Source organism: Salvelinus namaycush, chromosome 29 (assembly GCF_016432855.1).
Source record: "Salvelinus namaycush isolate Seneca chromosome 29, SaNama_1.0, whole genome shotgun sequence".
Classification (NCBI taxonomy): domain Eukaryota; kingdom Metazoa; phylum Chordata; class Actinopteri; order Salmoniformes; family Salmonidae; genus Salvelinus; species Salvelinus namaycush.
The window spans coordinates 29,189,573-29,211,437 of record NC_052335.1 but is presented as its reverse complement, the minus strand read 5'-3'; the positions used below and the strand labels follow the sequence as shown (position 1 = coordinate 29,211,437).

At 50.6% G+C, this 21,865-nt stretch overlaps 1 protein-coding gene across 1 annotated transcript in view; it reads left to right on the top strand.

The window, feature by feature from the left end:
* LOC120024241 (translocating chain-associated membrane protein 2-like) overlaps positions 1-21,865 on the top strand; it is a 30,566-nt gene that overhangs the window by 7,728 nt on the left and 973 nt on the right. Inside the window, exons 3-10 of the mRNA XM_038968435.1 lie at positions 12,510-12,625; positions 13,743-13,859; positions 13,972-14,030; positions 17,497-17,581; positions 17,967-18,037; positions 18,192-18,296; positions 20,695-20,838; positions 21,649-21,806. Coding sequence (XP_038824363.1) covers positions 12,510-12,625; positions 13,743-13,859; positions 13,972-14,030; positions 17,497-17,581; positions 17,967-18,037; positions 18,192-18,296; positions 20,695-20,838; positions 21,649-21,806 — 855 coding nt within the window. The remainder of the gene's footprint in view (positions 1-12,509; positions 12,626-13,742; positions 13,860-13,971; positions 14,031-17,496; positions 17,582-17,966; positions 18,038-18,191; positions 18,297-20,694; positions 20,839-21,648; positions 21,807-21,865) is intronic.

Sequence of the window (21,865 nt, the reverse complement as noted above, 5' to 3'; positions counted from 1 at the left end):
CCCCATGCTGCACTACCACAACCCCCATGCTGCACTACCACAACCCCCATGCTGCACCATACCACAACCCCCATGCTGCACTACCACAACCCCCATGCTACACTATACCACAAACCCCATGCTGCACCATACCACAACCCCCATGCTGCACCATACCACAACCCCCATGCTGCACTACCACAACCCCATGCTGCACTACCACAACCCCCATGCTGCACATACCACAACCCCCATGCTGCACCATACCACAACCCCCATGCTGCACCATACCACAACCCCCATGCTGCACCATACCACAACCCCCATGCTACACTAAACCACAACCCCCATGCTGCACCATACCACAACCTCCATGCTACACTAAACCACAACCCCCATGCTGCACTACCACAACCCCATGCTGCACTACCACAACCCCCATGCTGCACCATACCACAACCCCCATGCTGCACCATACCACAACCCCCATGCTGCACCATACCACAACCCCCATGCTGCACCATACCACAACCCCCATGCTGCACCATACCACAACCCCCATGCTGCACCATACCACAACCCCCCTGCTACACTAAACCACAACCCCATGCTGCACCATACCACAAACCTCCATGCTACACTAAACCACAACCCCATGCTGCACTACCACAACCCCATGCTGCACTACACAACCCCCATGCTGCACCATCCACAACCCCCATGCTGCACCATACCACAACCCCCATGCTGCACCATACCACAACCCCCATGCTGCACCATACACAAACCCCATGCTGCTCCATACCACAACCCCCATGCTGCACCATACCACAACCCCCATGATGCACCATACCACAACCCCCATGCTGCACTACCACAACCCCCATGCTGCACCATACCACAACCCCCATGCTGCACCATACCACAACCCCCATGCTGCACCATACCACAACCTCCATGCTGCACCATACCACAACCCCCATGCTGCACCATACCACAACCCCCATGCTGCACCATACCACAACCCCCATGCTGCACCATACCACAACCCCCATGCTGCACCATACCACAACCCCCATGCTGCACCATACCACAACCCCCATGCTGCACCATACCACGACCCCCATGCTGCACCATACCACGACCCCCATGATGCACCATACCACAACCCCCATGCTGCACCATACCACAACCCCCATGATACACTACCACAACCTCCATGCTACACCATACCACAACCCCCATGATACACTATACCACAACCCCCATGCTGCACCATACCACAACCTCCATGCTACACTACCACAACCCCCATGCTGCACTACCACAACCCCCATGATACACTATACCACAAACCCCATGCTGCACCATACCACAACCCCCATGCTGCACTACCACAACCCCCATGCTGCACTACCACAACCCCCATGCTGCACCATACCACAACCCCCATGCTGCACTACCACAACCCCCATGCTACACTATACCACAAACCCCATGCTGCACCATACCACAACCCCCATGCTGCACCATACCACAACCCCCATGCTGCACTACCACAACCCCCATGCTGCACTACCACAACCCCCATGCTGCACCATACCACAACCCCCATGCTGCACCATACCACAACCCCCATGCTGCACCATACCACAACCCCCATGCTGCACCATACCACAACCCCCATGCTACACTAAACCACAACCCCCATGCTGCACCATACCACAACCTCCATGCTACACTAAACCACAACCCCCATGCTGCACTACCACAACCCCCATGCTGCACTACCACAACCCCCATGCTGCACTACCACAACCCCCATGCTGCACCATACCACAACCCCCATGCTGCACCATACCACAACCCCCATGCTGCACCATACCACAACCCCCATGCTGCACCATACCACAACCCCCATGCTACACTACCACAACCCCCATGCTACACTACCACAACCCCCATGTTACACCATACCACAACCCCCATGCTATACCATACCACAACCCCCATGCTGCACCATACCACAACCCCCATGTTACACCATACCACAACCCCCATGCTGCACCATACCACAACCCCCATGCTGCACCATACCACAACCCCCATGATGCACCATACCACAACCCCCATGCTGCACCATACCACAACCCCCATGATACACTATACCACAACCCCCATGCTACACTACCACAACCTCCATGCTACACTACCACAACCTCCATGCTACACCATACCACAACCTCCATGCTACACCATACCACAACCCCCATGATACACTATACCACAACCCCCATGCTGCACCATACCACAACCTCCATGCTGCACCATACCACAACCCCCATGCTGCACCATACCACAACCCCCATGCTGCACCATACCACAACCCCCATGCTGCACCATACCACGACCCCCATGCTGCACCATACCACGACCCCCATGCTGCACCATACCACGACCCCCATGCTGCACCATACCACGACCCCCATGCTGCACCATACCACGACCCCCATGATGCACCATACCACAACCCCCATGCTGCACCATACCACAACCCCCATGATACACTACCACAACCTCCATGCTACACCATACCACAACCCCCATGATACACTATACCACAACCCCCATGCTGCACCATACCACAACCTCCATGCTACACTACCACAACCCCCATGCTGCACTACCACAACCCCCATGATACACTATACCACAAACCCCATGCTGCACCATACCACAACCCCCATGCTGCACTACCACAACCCCCATGCTGCACTACCACAACCCCCATGCTGCACCATACCACAACCCCCATGCTGCACTACCACAACCCCCATGCTACACTATACCACAAACCCCATGCTGCACCATACCACAACCCCCATGCTGCACCATACCACAACCCCCATGCTGCACTACCACAACCCCCATGCTGCACCATACCACAACCCCCATGATGCACCATACCACAACCCCCATGCTGCACCATACCACAACCCCCATGATACACTATACCACAACCCCCATGCTACACTACCACAACCTCCATGCTACACTACCACAACCTCCATGCTACACCATACCACAACCTCCATGCTACACCATACCACAACCCCCATGATACACTATACCACAACCCCCATGCTGCACCATACCACAACCTCCATGCTGCACCATACCACAACCCCCATGCTGCACCATACCACAACCCCCATGCTGCACCATACCACAACCCCCATGCTGCACCATACCACAACCCCCATGCTGCACCATACCACAACCCCCATGCTGCACCATACCACGACCCCCATGCTGCACCATACCACGACCCCCATGCTGCACCATACCACGACCCCCATGATGCACCATACCACAACCCCCATGCTGCACCATACCACAACCCCCATGATACACTACCACAACCTCCATGCTACACCATACCACAACCCCCATGATACACTATACCACAACCCCCATGCTGCACCATACCACAACCTCCATGCTACACTACCACAACCCCCATGCTGCACTACCACAACCCCCATGATACACTATACCACAAACCCCATGCTGCACCATACCACAACCCCCATGCTGCACTACCACAACCCCCATGCTGCACTACCACAACCCCCATGCTGCACCATACCACAACCCCCATGCTGCACTACCACAACCCCTATGCTACACTATACCACAAACCCCATGCTGCACCATACCACAACCCCCATGCTGCACCATACCACAACCCCCATGCTGCACTACCACAACCCCATGCTGCACTACCACAACCCCCATGCTGCACCATACCACAACCCCCATGCTGCACCATACCACAACCCCCATGCTGCACCATACCACAACCCCCATGCTGCACCATACCACAACCCCCATGCTGCACCATACCACAACCCCCATGCTACACTAAACCACAACCCCCATGCTGCACCATACCACAACCTCCATGCTACACTAAACCACAACCCCCATGCTGCACTACCACAACCCCCATGCTGCACTACCACAACCCCCATGCTGCACTACCACAACCCCCATGCTGCACCATACCACAACCCCCATGCTGCACCATACCACAACCCCCATGATACACCATACCACAACCCCCATGATACACCATACCACAACCCCCATGCTACACCATACCACAACCCCCATGCTACACCATACCACAACCCCCATGCTACACTACCACAACCCCCATGTTACACTACCACAACCCCCATGTTACACCATACCACAACCCCCATGCTATACCATACCACAACCCCCATGCTGCACCATACCACAACCCCCATGTTACACCATACCACAACCCCCATGCTGCACCATACCACAACCCCCATGCTGCACCATACCACAACCCCCATGATGCACCATACCACAACCCCCATGCTGCACCATACCACAACCCCCATGATACACTATACCACAACCCCCATGCTACACTACCACAACCTCCATGCTACACTACCACAACCTCCATGCTACACCATACCACAACCTCCATGCTACACCATACCACAACCTCCATGCTACACTATACCACAACCCCCATGATACACTATACCACAACCCCCATGCTGCACCATACCACAACCCCCATGCTGCACCATACCACAACCCCATGCTGCACCATACCACAACCCCCATGCTGCACCATACCACAACCCCCATGATGCACCATACCACAACCCCCATGCTGCACTACCACAACCCCCATGCTGCACCATACCACAACCCCCATGCTGCACCATACCACAACCTCCATGCTGCACCATACCACAACCCCCATGCTGCACCATACCACAACCCCCATGCTGCACCATACCACAACCCCCATGCTGCACCATACCACAACCCCCATGCTGCACCATACCACAACCCCCATGCTGCACCATACCACAACCCCCATGCTGCACCATACCACAACCCCCATGATACACTATACCACAACCCCGATGCTGCACCATACCACAACCCCCATGCTGCACCATACCACAACCCCCATGCTACACTACCACAACCCCCATGCTACACTACCACAACCCCCATGATACACCATACCACAACCCCCATGATACACCATACCACAACCCCCATGCTACACCATACCACATCCCCCATGCTGCACCATACCACAACCCCCATGCTGCACCATACCACAACCCCCATGCTGCACCATACCACAACCCCCATGATGCACCATACCACAACCCCCATGATACACTATACCACAACCCCCATGATACAATATACCACAACCCCCATGCTGGACCATACCACAACCCCCATGCTGCACCATACCACAACCCCCATGCTGCACCATACCACAACCCCCATGCTGCACCATACCACAACCCCCATGCTGCACCATACCACAACCCCCATGCTGCACCATACCACAACCCCCATGCTGCACCATACCACAACCCCCATGCTGCACCATACCACAACCCCCATGCTGCACCATACCACGACCCCCATGCTGCACCATACCACAACCCCCATGATGCACCATACCACAACCCCCATGCTGCACCATACCACAACCCCCATGATACACTACCACAACCTCCATGCTACACCATACCACAACCCCCATGATACACTATACCACAACCCCCATGCTGCACCATACCACAACCTCCATGCTACACTACCACAACCCCCATGCTGCACTACCACAACCCCCATGCTACACCATACCACAACCCCCATGCTGCACTACCACAACCCCCATGCTACACTATACCACAAACCCCATGCTGCACCATACCACAACCCCCATGCTGCACCATACCACAACCCCCATGCTGCACTACCACAACCCCCATGCTGCACCATACCACAACCCCCATGCTGCACCATACCACAACCCCCATGCTGCACCATACCACAACCCCCATGCTACACCATACCACAACCCCCATGCTACACTAAACCACAACCCCCATGCTGCACCATACCACAAACCCCATGCTGCACTACCACAACCCCCATGCTACACTATACCACAAACCCCATGCTGCACCATACCACAACCCCCATGCTGCACCATACCACAACCCCCATGCTGCACTACCACAACCCCCATGCTGCACTACCACAACCCCCATGCTGCACCATACCACAACCCCCATGATGCACCATACCACAACCCCCATGCTGCACTACCACAACCCCCATGCTGCACCATACCACAACCCCCATGCTGCACCATACCACAACCCCCATGCTGCACCATACCACAACCTCCATGCTGCACCATACCACAACCCCCATGCTGCACCATACCACAACCCCCATGCTGCACCATACCACAACCCCCATGCTGCACCATACCACAACCCCCATGCTGCACCATACCACAACCCCCATGCTGCACCATACCACAACCCCCATGCTGCACCATACCACAACCCCCATGCTGCACCATACCACAACCCCCATGCTGCACCATACCACAACCCCCATGATACACTATACCACAACCCCCATGATACACTATACCACAACCTCCATGCTACACTACCACAACCTCCATGCTACACTACCACAACCTCCATGCTACACCATACCACAACCCCCATGATACACTATACCACAACCCCCATGCTGCACCATACCACAACCCCCATGCTGGACCATACCACAACCCCCATGCTGCACCATACCACAACCCCCATGATGCACCATACCACAACCCCCATGCTGCACCATACCACAACCCCCATGCTGCACCATACCACAACCCCCATGATGCACCATACCACAACCCCCATGCTGCACCATACCACAACCCCCATGATACACTACCACAACCTCCATGCTACACCATACCACAACCCCCATGATACACTATACCACAACCTCCATGCTGCACCATACCACAACCTCCATGCTACACTACCACAACCTCCATGCTACACTACCACAACCCCCATGCTGCACTACCACAACCCCCATGCTGCACTACCACAACCCCCATGCTGCACCATACCACAACCCCCATGCTGCACTACCACATCCCCCATGCTACACTATACCACAAACCCCATGCTGCACCATACCACAAACCCCATGCTGCACCATACCACAACCCCCATGCTGCACTACCACAACCCCCATGCTGCACCATACCACAACCCCCATGCTGCACCATACCACAACCCCCATGCTACACCATACCACAACCCCCATGCTGCACCATACCACAACCCCCATGCTACACCATACCACAACCCCCATGCTACACCATACCACAACCCCCATGCTGCACTACCACAACCCCCATGCTACACCATACCACAACCCCCATGCTGCACTACCACAACCCCCATGATGCACCATACCACAACCCCCATGCTTCACCATACCACAACCCCCATGCTTCACCATACCACAACCCCCATGCTACACCATACCACAACCCCCATGCTGCACCATACCACAACCCCCATGCTACACTACCACAACCCCCATGCTGCACCATACCACAACCCCCATGCTGCACCATACCACAACCCCCATGCTGCACCATACCACAACCCCCATGCTGCACTACCACAACCCCCATGCTGCACCATACAACAACCCCATGCTGCACCATACCACAACCCCCATGCTGCACCATACCACAACCCCCATGCTGCACCATACCACAACCCCCATGCTGCACCATACCACAACCCCCATGCTACACTATACCACAACCCCCATGCTGCACCATACCACAACCCCCATGCTGCACCATACCACAACCCCCATGCTACACCATACCACAACCCCCATGCTGCACCATACCACAACCCCCATGCTACACCATACCACAACCCCCATGCTGCACTACCACAACCCCCATGCTACACCATACCACAACCCCCATGCTGCACCATACCACAACCCCCATGCTGCACCATACCACAACCCCCATGCTACACCATACCACAACCCCCATGCTGCACTACCACAACCCCCATGTTACACCATACCACAACCTCCATGCTACACCATACCACAACCCCCATGCTACACTACCACAACCCCCATGCTACACTACCACAACCCCCATGATACACCATACCACAACCCCCATGATACACTATACCACAACCCCCATGCTGCACTACCACAACCCCCATGCTGCACTACCACAACCTCCATGCTACACTACCACAACCCCCATGCTGCACTACCACAACCCCCATGATACACCATACCACAACCCCCATGATACACTATACCACAACCCCCATGCTGCACTACCACAACCTCCATGATGCACTATACCACAAACCCCATGCTGCACTACCACAACCTCCATGCTACACTACCACAACCCCCATGCTGCACTACCACAACCCCCATGATACACCATACCACAACCCCCATGCTGCACTACCACAACCCCCATGCTGCACTACCACAACCCCCATGCTGCACTACCACAACCTCCATGCTACACTACCACAACCCCCATGCTGCACTACCACAACCCCCATGCTACACTACCACAACCTCCATGCTACACTACCACAACCCCCATGCTGCACCACCACAACCCCCATGCTGCACTACCACAACCCCCATGCTGCACTACCACAACCCCCATGCTGCACTACCACAGCCCCCATGCTGCACTACCACAACCCCCATGCTACACCATACCACAACCCCCATGCTACACTACCACAACCCCCATGATACACCATACCACAACCCCCATGCTGCACTACCACAACCCCCATTCTGCACCATACCACAACCCCCATGCTGCACTACCACAACCCCCATGCTGCACCATACCACAACCCCCATGCTGCACCATACCACAACCCCCATGCTACACCATACCACAACCCCCATGATACACTACCACAACCCCCATGATACACCATACCACAACCCCCATGCTGCACTACCACAACCCCCATGCTGCACCATACCACAACCCCCATGCTGCACTACCACAACCCCCATGCTGCACCATACCACAACCCCCATGCTGCACCATACCACAACCCCCATGCTACACCATACCACAACCCCCATGCTACACCATACCACAACCTCCATGCTACACCATACCACAACCCCCATGCTACACCATACCACAACCCCCATGATACACCATACCACAACCCCCATGATACACCATACCACAACCCCCATGCTGCACTACCACAACCCCCATGCTGCACCATACCACAACCCCCATGATACACCATACCACAACCCCCCATGCTGCACTACCACAACCCCCATGCTGCACCATACCACAACCCCCATGCTGCACCATACCACAACCCCCATGCTGCACCATACCACAACCCCCATGCTGCACTACCACAACCCCCATGCTACACCATACCACAACCTCCATGCTACACCATACCACAACCCCCATGCTACACCATACCACAACCCCCATGCTGCACTACCACAACCCCCATGCTGCACCATACCACAACCCCCATGCTGCACTACCACAACCCCCATGCTACACCATACCACAACCTCCATGCTACACCATACCACAACCCCCATGCTGCACCATACCACAACCCCCATGTTACACCATACCACAACCCCCATGATACACTATACCACAACCCCCATGCTGCACTACCACAACCCCCATGCTACACCATACCACAACCTCCATGCTACACCATACCACAACCTCCATGCTACACCATACCACAACCTCCATGCTACACCATACCACAACCCCCATGATACACCATACCACAACCCCCATGATACACCATACCACAACCCCCATGCTACACCATACCACAACCCCCACGCTGCACTACCACAACCCCCACGCTGCACCATACCACAACCTCCATGCTGCACTAACACAACCCCCATGCTACACCATACCACAACCCCCATGCTGCACTACCACAACCCCCATGCTACACCATACCACAACCCCCATGCTGCACTACCACAACCCCCATGCTACACCATACCACAACCCCCATGCTGCACTACCACAACCCCCATGCTACACCATACCACAACCCCCATGCTACACCATACCACAACCTCCATGCTACACCATACCACAACCTCCATGCTACACCATACCACAACCCCCATGCTACACCATACCACAACCCCCATGCTGCACCATACCACAACCCCCATGATACACTATACCACAACCCCCATGCTGCACCATACCACAACCCCCATGATACACTATACCACAACCCCCATGCTGCACCATACCACAACCCCCATGATACACTATACCACAACCCCCATGCTGCACTACCACAACCCCATGCTACACCATACCACAACCCCCATGCTACACCATACCACAACCCCCATGCTACACCATACCACAACCTCCATGCTACACCATACCACAACCTCCATGCTACACCATACCACAACCCCCATGCTACACCATACCACAACCCCCATGCTGCACTACCACATCAGCAATGTGTCCCAAATGGCACCCTATTCCCAATATAGTGCACTTTTTTTGACCAGGGCTAATATGGCTCTCGTCAAAAGTAGTGCTCTATGTAGGGAATAGGGTGCCATTTGGTACGCAGACATACTTTAGACTAAAAGGATCTAGGCCCGCTGTATATTTGCTCAGTGGCATTGCATCACGCTGGCTGCAGTTACAGGCAGCTTCATTCTGACCAATTAGTGGAAAAAATATCAGAATTGGGCTGCCTGTGTAAACCCTTTGTTAGAGTAGGCCTATCTGCTACTTCTATCAGACCTGGGTCAAATACTTTCAGATACTTGAGCTGCACTTGGTTTAGTTTGCCTAGTACAATGGAACCAATGGATTAGAAAGTGAAAACGCCAAGCTAAATCAAGTGCACTGCACTTCAAACCCTTTCAAGTACTGATGAAGGCGTAACTGCCGAAACAACATGTTAGCCTGCCCGGCTGAAAAAAAAACGTGAAATGAGATGACGTCTTTTAGTCCTTTAAAAAAAAAAAAAAAAACTTTGGAGTTTCCCAATGATTCTTAAACTTGGGATTTAATTGGAAGTCGTTGTCATATATGGCCGAGCACCCAGCTATTAAAGCGAGAGTGCATCTCTTACCCACTCCACAATGTGAGTTTGATCTAGGCCTGATTTGTATTCTAGTTTTCCTCCTTTTGAGTCTGAAAGAACAGCAGATAAGTTGCTCTGAGAATACCTGTTGTCATCAACGCATTCCTAGCTGTAGCCTACGTTTGTGTATGACCAGTGTCCCTTGTTATTCATTATGCCTCCCTGTTCTCCATTGTCTGTCCGTCCGTTTGTCCTCCCGTCCGTCCTGTTTGTCTGTCCGTCCGTCCGTCCTGTTTCTGTCCTCCTGTCTGTCATTCCGTCTGTCATTCCGTCTGTCCTCCTGTCTGTCATTCCGTCTTTCTTCCCTTCCGTACGTCCTCCCGTCTGTCTTCCCTTCTGTACGTCCGTCCGTCTGTCTGTCCGTACGTCCTCCTGTCTGTCCGTCATCCTGTTTGTCCGCCCTCCTGTCTGTCCGTCCGTCCGTCCATCCGCCCTCCTGTCCGTCAACCGCCCTCCTGTCCGTCCATCCGCCCTCCTGTCTGTCCGTCCGCCCTCCTGTCTGTCCGTCCTGTCTGTCATTCCGGCTGTCCTCCTGTCTGTCATTCCGTCCTTCCGTCTGTCTTCCTTCCGTCTGTCTTCCCTTCCTTCCGTCTGTCTTCCCTTCCGTCCGTCTTCCCTTCCTTCCGTCTGTCTTCCCGTCCGTCCATCCTTCCGTCTGTCTTCCCGTCCTTCCGTCTGTCTTTCCTTCCCGTCCTTCCGTCTGTCTTTCCTTCCCTTCCGTCTTTCCTTCCCTTCCGTCTGTCTTCCCTTCCCTTCCGTCTGTCTTCCCTTCCCTTCCGTCCGTCCTCCCGTCTGTCTTCCCTTCCGTCCGTCCTCCCGTCTGTCTGTCCATTCTCCTGTGTGTCCGTCCATCCGTCCGCCCTCCTGTCTGTCCGTCCGCCCGTCCTCCTATCGGTCATCCTTTCTGTCCGTCCGCCTGTCTGTCTGTCCTGCTTGTCTGTCTGTCCGTCCGTTCTCCTGTATGCCATCCTGTCTGTCCGTCCTCCTGTCTGTCCTGTCTGTCCATCCTCCTGTCTGTCCATCTGTCATCCTTTCTGTCTGTCCTCCTGTCTGTCCGTCCGCCTGTCTGTCTGTCTGTCCTGCTTGTCTGTCTGTCCGTCCGTCATCATGTCTGCCTGTCTGTCCATCTGCCTGTCCGTCCTGTCTATCGGTCTTCCTGTCTGTCGGCCTGTATTGTCTGACTGTCGGTCTTCCTGTCTTGTCTGTCTGTCCGTCCGTCCATTCTCCTGTCCTGTCGGTCTTCCTGTCTGCACGGTCTTCCTGCCCGTCCTCCCGTCTGTCTGTCTGGTCTTCCTGTTTGTCTGTATGTCCTCCCTCCTGCCTCTCTGTCCTCCCTCCTGCCTGTCTGTCTGTCCTCCTGCCTGTCTGTCGGTCTTCTTGTCTGTCTGTTTGTCCTTCGGTCCGTCTGTCCAGAGGGAGAGGTGACGTTGTACCAGTACGGCTGGCAAGACTGCACCACCATCCTCTTCTATTTCTTCATCACCATCATCCTCCACGCCGTGGTGCAGGAGTACGTCCTGGATGTAAGTACTACCGAGACCCACTGCATTTTGGGTATTAGTGTTTTTGTATCCCCTAGATAATTTTTTCTAAGTAGAGTGCAAAGGTTCCCAAAGCAACAGCCAAGGCACTCTGGCATCTTAACTGTCTGTCAATTGAAACCAATATATGCTAAACTATTACAGGCTGGAGTCAATGGGGGCTAGGCGGGGTGGCCCGACTTATTGATACAATGGTAGGGAAACACAAGTGGTAAAATGGAGATTCAGGTCTGAGTAGAAGAGCACCCTTTTAAGCACAGATGTAGGATCAGTCAATCATTACATGGACCATTTGAAGTGGACATGCGAAACTGACCTTAGATCAGTGTCAATTGGGCCTACTCCAGACAGACTCCTCAGGAGGTCACAAGGTCAAATGGAGTTATCTTTCTGTCTGCTCTCCTAGACAACTTGCAGGACACAGGAATGTAGCCTGTGCTCGTATCCACAAAGCAGTGCTGATCTAGGATCTATACCATTATATTCTTTATTCATTATGGCAAAAATTCTAAAAGGCAAAACTGATCTTAGCACTCCCACTCTGATCTTAGCACTCCCACTCTAAGATGCTTTGTGGATACGGGCCCTGATCCCAAATCTGTTTGGGCTATCTTGCTAAATCCTAATGTTTAGCAAGACCGTGACCATAAGAGTTGGCAAGACGACACAAACAGATCTGGGACCCGGGTAACAGGAATGAGATTGTAATGGGATTGTTATTATTTTCCTCTCTAGCTCCATAATCAAGTGTGTTTTACAATGGCTTAACGCTTGAACGGCATGTCTCTGCTCAGAGGGGTGTACTACAAAGCAGCATATGGAGTTAGCCAGCAATGTTTTCAACATTTTCTGATATAACTGTAATTTATTTAACAAACAAAAAGACATATCTAGGTTTAGCTTTTTTTAATGAACCATAAAATCAGTAGTTATTTCTGTTATGGAAGTTAGCTGGCTAACTCATTGATCCTGCTTTGTAGTAACCCCTCAGAAGGGCTTCAGTGGCTAAAAATAGCCATCTTGTTTGTAGGTCATTTTATTTTTGTACACTTCATTTTGTATCATCATGACATTTTTTAGCTCTTTTTTTCATTGTTAGAAAGTGAATAGGCGCCTCCATCTCTCAAAAAGCAAGAACACCAAGTTCAGTGAGTCAGGCCAGCTGTGTGTGTTTCACCTGGTGTCCAGCGTGTGGAGTTTCTACATACTTATAACAGTAAGAAACGCATGAATGCACACAAACACATACGCAGCCACACACACATTAATGTGTAGTGTTAGGTCAAATCTTCATGAACAATTCCACTGTCTCCCTTTTCCCTTTGCAGGAAGGATACGTGTTTCACCCAAGCAGCCTTTGGGAGAACTACCCACATGTCCACCTCCGGTATGATGACTCAGCACTAAACAGGGACTGCATCTGAAATGGAATAGCAGACTACTCTTAACCAGGACCTGTAGGGTAGTTCCAGTGATTTTTATATATATATATATATATATATATATATATATATATATATATATATATACAGTGCTCTCAAAGTATTCAGACCCCTTGACTTATCCACATTTTGTTACATTACACACGTATTCAAAAATGGATTAAATAAATAAAAAATCCTCATCAATCTACACACTACCCCATAATGACAAAGGGCTAACAGGTTTAGATCCAACAATAAAAAACTGGTACCTTATTTACATAACTATTCCAACCCTTTGCTATGAGACTTGAAATTGAGCTCAGGTGCATCCTGTTTCCATTGATCATCCTTGAGATGTTTCTACAACTTGATTGAAGTTACCTGTGGTAAATTCAATTGATGGACATGATTTGGAAAGGCACACACCTGTCTATATAAGGTTCCGCAGTTGACAGTGCATGTCAGAGCAAAAACTAAGCCATGAGGTCGAAGGAATTGTCCGTAGAGCTCCGAGACAGGATTGTGTCGAGGCACAGATCTGGGGAAGGACACCAAAACATTTCTGCAGTATTGAAGGTCCCCAAGAACACAGTGGCCTCCATAATTCTAAAATGGAAGAAGTTTGAAACCACCAAGACTCTTCCTAGAGCTGGCCACCTGGCAAAACTAAGCAATCGGGGGAGGGCCTTGGTCAGGGAGACATTCAAGAACCCGATGGTCACTGACAGAGCTCTAGAGTTCCTCTGAGGAGATGGGAGAACCTTCCAGAATGTCAACCATCTCTGCAGCATTCCACCAATCAGGCCTTTATGGTAGAGTGGCCAGATGGAAGCCACTCCTCAGTAAAAGGCACGACAGCCTGCTTAGAGTTTGCCAAAAGACATGTAAAGAATCTCAGATCATGAGAAACAAGATTCTTTGCTCTGCTGAAATCAAGATTGAAATTTTTGGCAAGAATGCAAAGCCTCACATCTGGAGGAAACCTGGCAGCATCCCTACAGTGAAGCATGGTGGTGGCAGCATCATACTGTGGGGATGTTTTTCAGCGGCAGGGACTGGGAGACTAGTCAGGATCGAGGGAAATATGAACGGAGCAAAGTATAGAGCGGTCCTTGATGAAAACCTGCTCAGTACCTCAGACAGGATTGAAGGTTCACCTTCCAACAGGATAATGATGCTAAGCACACAGCCAAGAGAGTGCAGAAGTGGCTTCTGGACAAGTCTCTGAATTTCCTTGAGTGACACAGCCAGAGCCCGGACTTGAACCTGATCGAACATCTCTGGAGAGACCTGAAAATAGCTGTGTAGCAATGCTCCCCATCCAACATGACAGAGCTTGAGAGTATCTGCAGAGAAGAATGGGAGAAACTCCTCAAATACAGCTGTGCCAAACTTGTAGTGTCATACCCAAGAAGACTCTACAGTCTTGGCCAAAAGTTTTGAGAATGACACAAATATTAATTTTCACAAAGTCTGCTGCCTCAGTTTGTATGATGGCAATTTGCATATACTCCAGAATGTTATTAATTGTTACTCTTCAGAGTGATCAGATGAATTGCAATTAATTGCAAAGTCCCTCTTTGCCATGCAAATGAACTGAATCCCCCAAAAACATTTCCACTGCATTTCAGCCCTGCCACAAAAGGACCAGCTGACATCATGTCAGTGATTCTCTCGTTAACACAGGTGTGAGTGTTGACGAGGACAAGGCTGGAGATCACTCTGTCATGCTGATTGAGTTTGAATAACAAACTAGAAGCTTCAAAAGGAGGGTGGTGCTTGGAATCATTGTTCTTCCTCTGTCAAACATGGTCACCTGCAAGGAAACATGTGCCATCATCATTGCTTTGCACAAAAAGGGCTTCACAGGCAAGGATATTGCTGCCAGTGAGATTGCACCTAATTCAACCATTTATCGGATCATCAAGAACTTCAAGGAGAGCGGTTCAATTGTTGTGTAGAAGGTTTCAGGGCGCCCAAGAAAGTCCAGCAAGTGCCAGGACCGTCTCCTAAAGTTGATTCAGCTGCGGGATCGGAGCACCACCAGTACAGAGCTTGCTCAGGAATAGTAGCAGGCAGGTGTGAGTGCATCTGCACGCACAGTGAGGTGAAGACTTTTGGAGGATGGCCTGGTGTCAAGAAGGGCAGCAAAGAAGCCACTTCTCTCCAGGAAAAACATCAGGGACAGACTGATATTCTGCAAAAGGTACAGGGATTGGACTGCTGAGGACTGGGGTAAAGTCATTGTCTCTGATGAATCCCCTTTCCGATTGTTTGGGGCATCTGGAAAAAAGTTTGTCCGGAGAAGACAAGGTGAGCGCTACCATCAGTCCTGTGTCATGCCAACAGTAAAGCATCCTGAGACCATTCATGTGTGGGGTTTCTTCTCAGCCAAGGGAGTGGGCTCACTCACAATTTTGCCTAAGAACACAGCCATGAATAAAGAATGGTGCCAACACATCCTCCGAGAGCAACTTCTCCCATCCATCCAGGAACAGTTTGGTGACAAACAATGCCTTTTCCAGCATGATGGAGCACCTTGCCATAAGGCAAAAGTGATAACTAAGTGGCTCGGGGAACAAAACATCGATATTTTGGGTCCATGGCCAGGAAACTCCCCAGACCTTAATCCCATTGAGAATTTGTGGTCAATCCTCAAGACGCAGGTGGACAAACAAAAACTCACATATTCTGACAAACTCCAAGCATTGATTATGCAAGAATGGGCTGCCATCAGTCAGGATGTGGCCCAGAAGTTAATTGACAGCCTGCCAGGGCGGATTGCAGAGGTCTTGAAAAAGAAGGGTCAACACTGCAAATATTGACTCTTTGCATCAACTTCATGTAATTGTCAATAAAAGCCTTTGACACTTATGAAATGCTTGTAATTATACTTCAGTATTCCATAGTAACATCTGCCAAAAATATCCAAAGACACTGAAGCAGTAAACTTTGTGGAAATTAATATTTGTCATGGGTTGAAGCCACCTTGCTTCCATCTTGGCACTCCTCCATTGTAATTGTTTTTTGTTTTGGAATATATAGAAATGCATTAATGTCTACATTGGATTTTGCCTCATGTATTTTATTCGACACCTTAATGCATACTTTATATTATGTCAGCTAAACAAGTTAAAAATGAAAACAAAAACATTTTCCTTAAAGTATCATTTTGAGATGACTAATGTTACTGTCGCCACTACACCATAATTAAATACATGTTATTTTGTTCTTGAAACATTGAATTGAAATATTGTAGAATTCCATTCATTCCCATGGAACACTGATTCTACTGGGGATTGCCGGTGGCTTCAAAGCCTCTCAATGGCAAATGCATAGCATCAGCAATCCAGGGTTTCTATACATCACTGGGTAGTTCCCCTGTTCTGTACCGTATCCTTGAACAACCGCTCTCTCTCTCTGTTGCAGGTTTCAGGTGAAGTTCTTTTACCTCACTCAGCTGGCCTACTGGCTTCACGCCCTGCCTGAGCTCTACTTCCAGAAAGTACGCAAGGTCAGTGCTGAGGCTGTGGGAAACAGAGGACTGATATCTGTGTGTGTGTGTTGTGTGAAAACAATTAGCTGAAAGGAAATCTTCATTAAATCAGCCCATAGACTGAATAAGGAATTCTGTCAGATTATATTCATCATAAAAATTATTGTTTACCCAAATGACAATCACATGTTACTTTCCTGACATTGAAAGCTGCAATTCATCTCATTGTCCATAGACTCCTTTACTTTCAAGGTAAAAATAAAATAATATGGAAACGTGCCATTCGGGTGAACTATTCCCTATATTAGTTTGCACCCACATGCCGTCTTTCTGAGTGGTTCCATTCCTGTTGACAGACAGCCAGAAGTTCTTGGTGTGACTGCTTGTTGTCGTTGTTCCTCAGGAGGAGATCCCTCGCCAGCTGCAGTACATCTGTCTCTACCTGCTTCACATCTCTGCAGCATACCTGCTCAAGTAAGCACCTATAGAAGCACCTATATAAACATAGATAAGTACCTAATATTAGCACAAATACATATAAAAGCGCATGAGCACATATACACAAGCATATCTAAGCACCCATATAACCCTAATACTCCCCTCCATGTCCCTCCCTCCTCTCCCACAGTTTGAGTCCTGTGGGCCTGGTACTCCTCTGTCTGCAGTACCTGTCTGAGCTGGGCTTCCACATCGCCAGAATATTCTACTTCACTGATGAGAGCCACCAAAAGATGTGAGTTCCTATTACCAACTCTGTGGCCTTGTGGGTAGAGTGTCCGGCCTCAGATTGGAAGGTTGGTGGATCCCCGTTTGAGTCATACAAAAGACTCGTAAACTGGGACCTGATCCCACTCCACTTGGAACTCATTATTAGGGAGATGGCCCTGTGATAGACTAGTTTCCTGTCCAGGAGGTGTACTTGTACATCAAGCTGCCTCACGCTACAGAATCAAGAGACGGGCTCCTGCCCAATGGGCCATTCTGGCTCGGACAAGGCTTGCTTTGTCATAACCTTCTTACTTTACAACTGCACAACAACATATCATATAGAAGTGCTGTTCATATTATAATGTGACGTGAACAGCACTTCATTAAAAGTAGACTCTGTAATATGACATCACCAGACATATTGGGGTGACTTCCTGAAAAACAACCTGCCAAGACTCCCACTATTGGCTCATTGCAATTTCAACATTCTTGGCCAATATATATATTTGTATGTGTGTATTTATGTATGTATATATATGTGTGTGTGTGTGTGTGTGTGTGTGTGTAAATATATACACATTTATATATGTGTATACAAATGTATATATGTGTATATACAAATGTGTATATATACATGTACAAATGTGTGTATATACACTGCTCAAAAAAATAAAGGGAACACTAAAATAACACATCCTAGATCTGAATGAATGAAATATTCTTATTAAATACTTTTTTCTTTACATAGTTGAATGTGCTGACAACAAAATCACACAAAAATTATCAATGGAAATCAAATTTATCAACCCATGGAGGTCTGGATTTGGAGTCACACTCAAAATTAAAGTGGAAAACCACACTACAGGCTGATCCAACTTTGATGTAATGTCCTTAAAACAAGTCAAAATGAGGCTCAGTAGTGTGTGTGGCCTCCACGTGCCTGTATGACCTCCCTACAACGCCTGGGCATGCTCCTGATGAGGTGGTGGATGGTCTCCTGAGGGATCTCCTCCCAGACCTGGACTAAAGCATCCGCCAACTCCTGGACAGTCTGTGGTGCAACGTGGCATTGGTGGATGGAGCGAGACATGATGTCCCAGATGTGCTCAATTGGATTCAGGTCTGGGGAACGGGCGGGCCAGTCCATAGCATCAATGCCTTCCTCTTGCAGGAACTGCTGACACACTCCAGCCACATGAGGTCTAGCACTGTCTTGCATTAGGAGGAACCCAGGGCCAACCGCACCAGCATATGGTCTCACAAGGGGTCTGAGGATCTCATCTCGGTACCTAATGGCAGTCAGGCTACCTCTGGCGATCACATGGAGGGCTGTGCGGCCCCCAAAGAAATGCCACCCCACACCATGACTGACCCATCGCCAAACCGGTCATGCTGGAGGATGTTGCAGGCAGCAGAACGTTCTCCACGGCGTCTCCAGACTCTGTCACGTCTGTCACATGTGCTCAGTGTGAACCTGCTTTCATCTGTGAAGAGCACAGGGCGCCAGTGGCGAATTTGCCAATCTTGGTGTTCTCTGGCAAATGCCAAACGTCCTGCACGGTGTTGGGCTGTAAGCACAACCCCCACCTGTGAACGTCGGGCCCTCATACTACCACCCTCATGGAGTCTGTTTCTGACCGTTTGAGCAGACACATGCACATTTGTGGCCTGCTGGAGGTCATTTTGCAGGGCTCTGGCAGTGCTCCTCCTGCTCCTCCTTGCACAAAGGCGGAGGTAGCGGTCCTGCTGCTGGGTTGTTGCCCTCCTACGGCCTCCTCCACGTCTCCTGATGTACTGGCCTGTCTCCTGGTAGCGCCTCCATGCTCTGGACACTACGCTGACAGACACAGCAAACCTTTTTGCCACAGCTCGCATTGATGTGCCATCCTGGATGAACTGCACTACCTGAGCCACTTGTGTGGGTTGTAGACTCCGTCTCATGCTACCACTAGAGTGAGAGCACCGCCAGCATTCAAAAGTGACCAAAACATCAGCCAGGAAGCATAGGAACTGAGAAGTGGTCTGTGGTCACCACCTGCAGAATCACTCCTTTTTTGGGGGTGTCTTGCTAATTGCCTATAATTTCCACCTTTTGTCTATTCCATTTGCACAACAGCATGTTGTTGAAATTTATTGTCAATCAGTGTTGCTTCCTAAGTGGACAGTTTGATTTCACAGAAGTGTGATTGACTTGGAGTTACATTGTGTTGTTTAAGTGTTCCCTTTATTTTTTTGAGCAGTGTATATATATATACACACACACACGTATGTATGTATGTATGTATGTATATATGTACATGCTGGAAGTCTCCCTGCTGCATATGATGATGTCTAATTGCTGACTACCTTTAATGGCACTGCATGCCTTGTGATCAATCCTAATAATCATAATCCACTTCTGTTATTTACTGATGTGTGTCCAGGTTTGACCTGTGGGCCGTGAACTTTGTGTTCACGCGGATGGTGACCCTCACACTTGTGTTCCTGGCTGTGGGTTTTGGGTTGGCCCGTGCCGAAAACCAGGGGCTGGACTGGGACATGGGCAACTTTAACACTGTGCTGATACGGTAAGGGTTTTTAGTAGCTTCTATGTCTATTGTACACAAATTACACACACCAGTATTTCTACTTGCACATCATCTGCACATCTATCACTCCAGTGTTAATTGCTAAATTGTAATTACTTCGCCACTATGGCCTATTTATTGCCTTACCTCCTCACGCCATTTGCACACACTGTATATAGATTTTTCTATTGTGTTATTGACTGTACGTTTGTTTATTCCATGTGTAACTCTGTGTTGTTTGTCACACTGCTTTGCTTTATCTTGGCCAGGTCGCAGTTGTAAATGAGAACTTGTTCTCAACTGACCAACCTGGTTAAATCTTTCCCCCCTCCCATTTCCCTCCCATTTCCCTCCCCCCTCCCATTTCCCTCCCCTTTCTCTCTCCCTCCCTCTTCTCTCTCCCTCCCTCCCCTTTCTCTCTCCCTCCCTCCCCGTTCTCTCCCTCCCTCCCCGTTCTCTCCCTCCCTCCCCGTTCTCTCCCTCCCTCCCCGTTCTCTCCCTCCCCCTCCCTTTCTCTCTCCCTCCCCCTCGCTCTCTTCTCTCTCCCTCTCTCCTTTCTCTCTCCCTCCCCCTCGCTCTCTCCTCTCTCCCTCTGTCTCCTTTCTCTCTCCCTCCCCCTCGCTCTCTTCTCTCTCCCTCTCTCCCTCCCCTTTCTCTCTCTCCCTGCCCCTCCCTCCCCTTTCTCTCTCTCCCTGCCCCTCCCTCCCCTTTCTCTCTCTCCCTGCCCCTCCCTCCCCTTTCTCTCTCTCCCTCCCTCCCCCCTTTCTCTCTCTCCCTCCCTCCCCCCTTTCTCCCTCCCCCTCTCTATAGGATGCCTGTGTTGTTGCTGGTGAGTCTGACCCAGTCCTGGCTCCTGTGGAAGTTTATCCGTTTCCAGCTGAAGCGGTGGCGAGAGTTCAGACATGAACAGGTCGCTAGGAAGAGGGCCGCCGCCAAGCAAACCCCCCGACCGCTGAAGAGAGACTCCAGTGAGTGGACACACACGCACGCTTTAATAGTACGAGTTGAAGACATTCTATTACAGCAA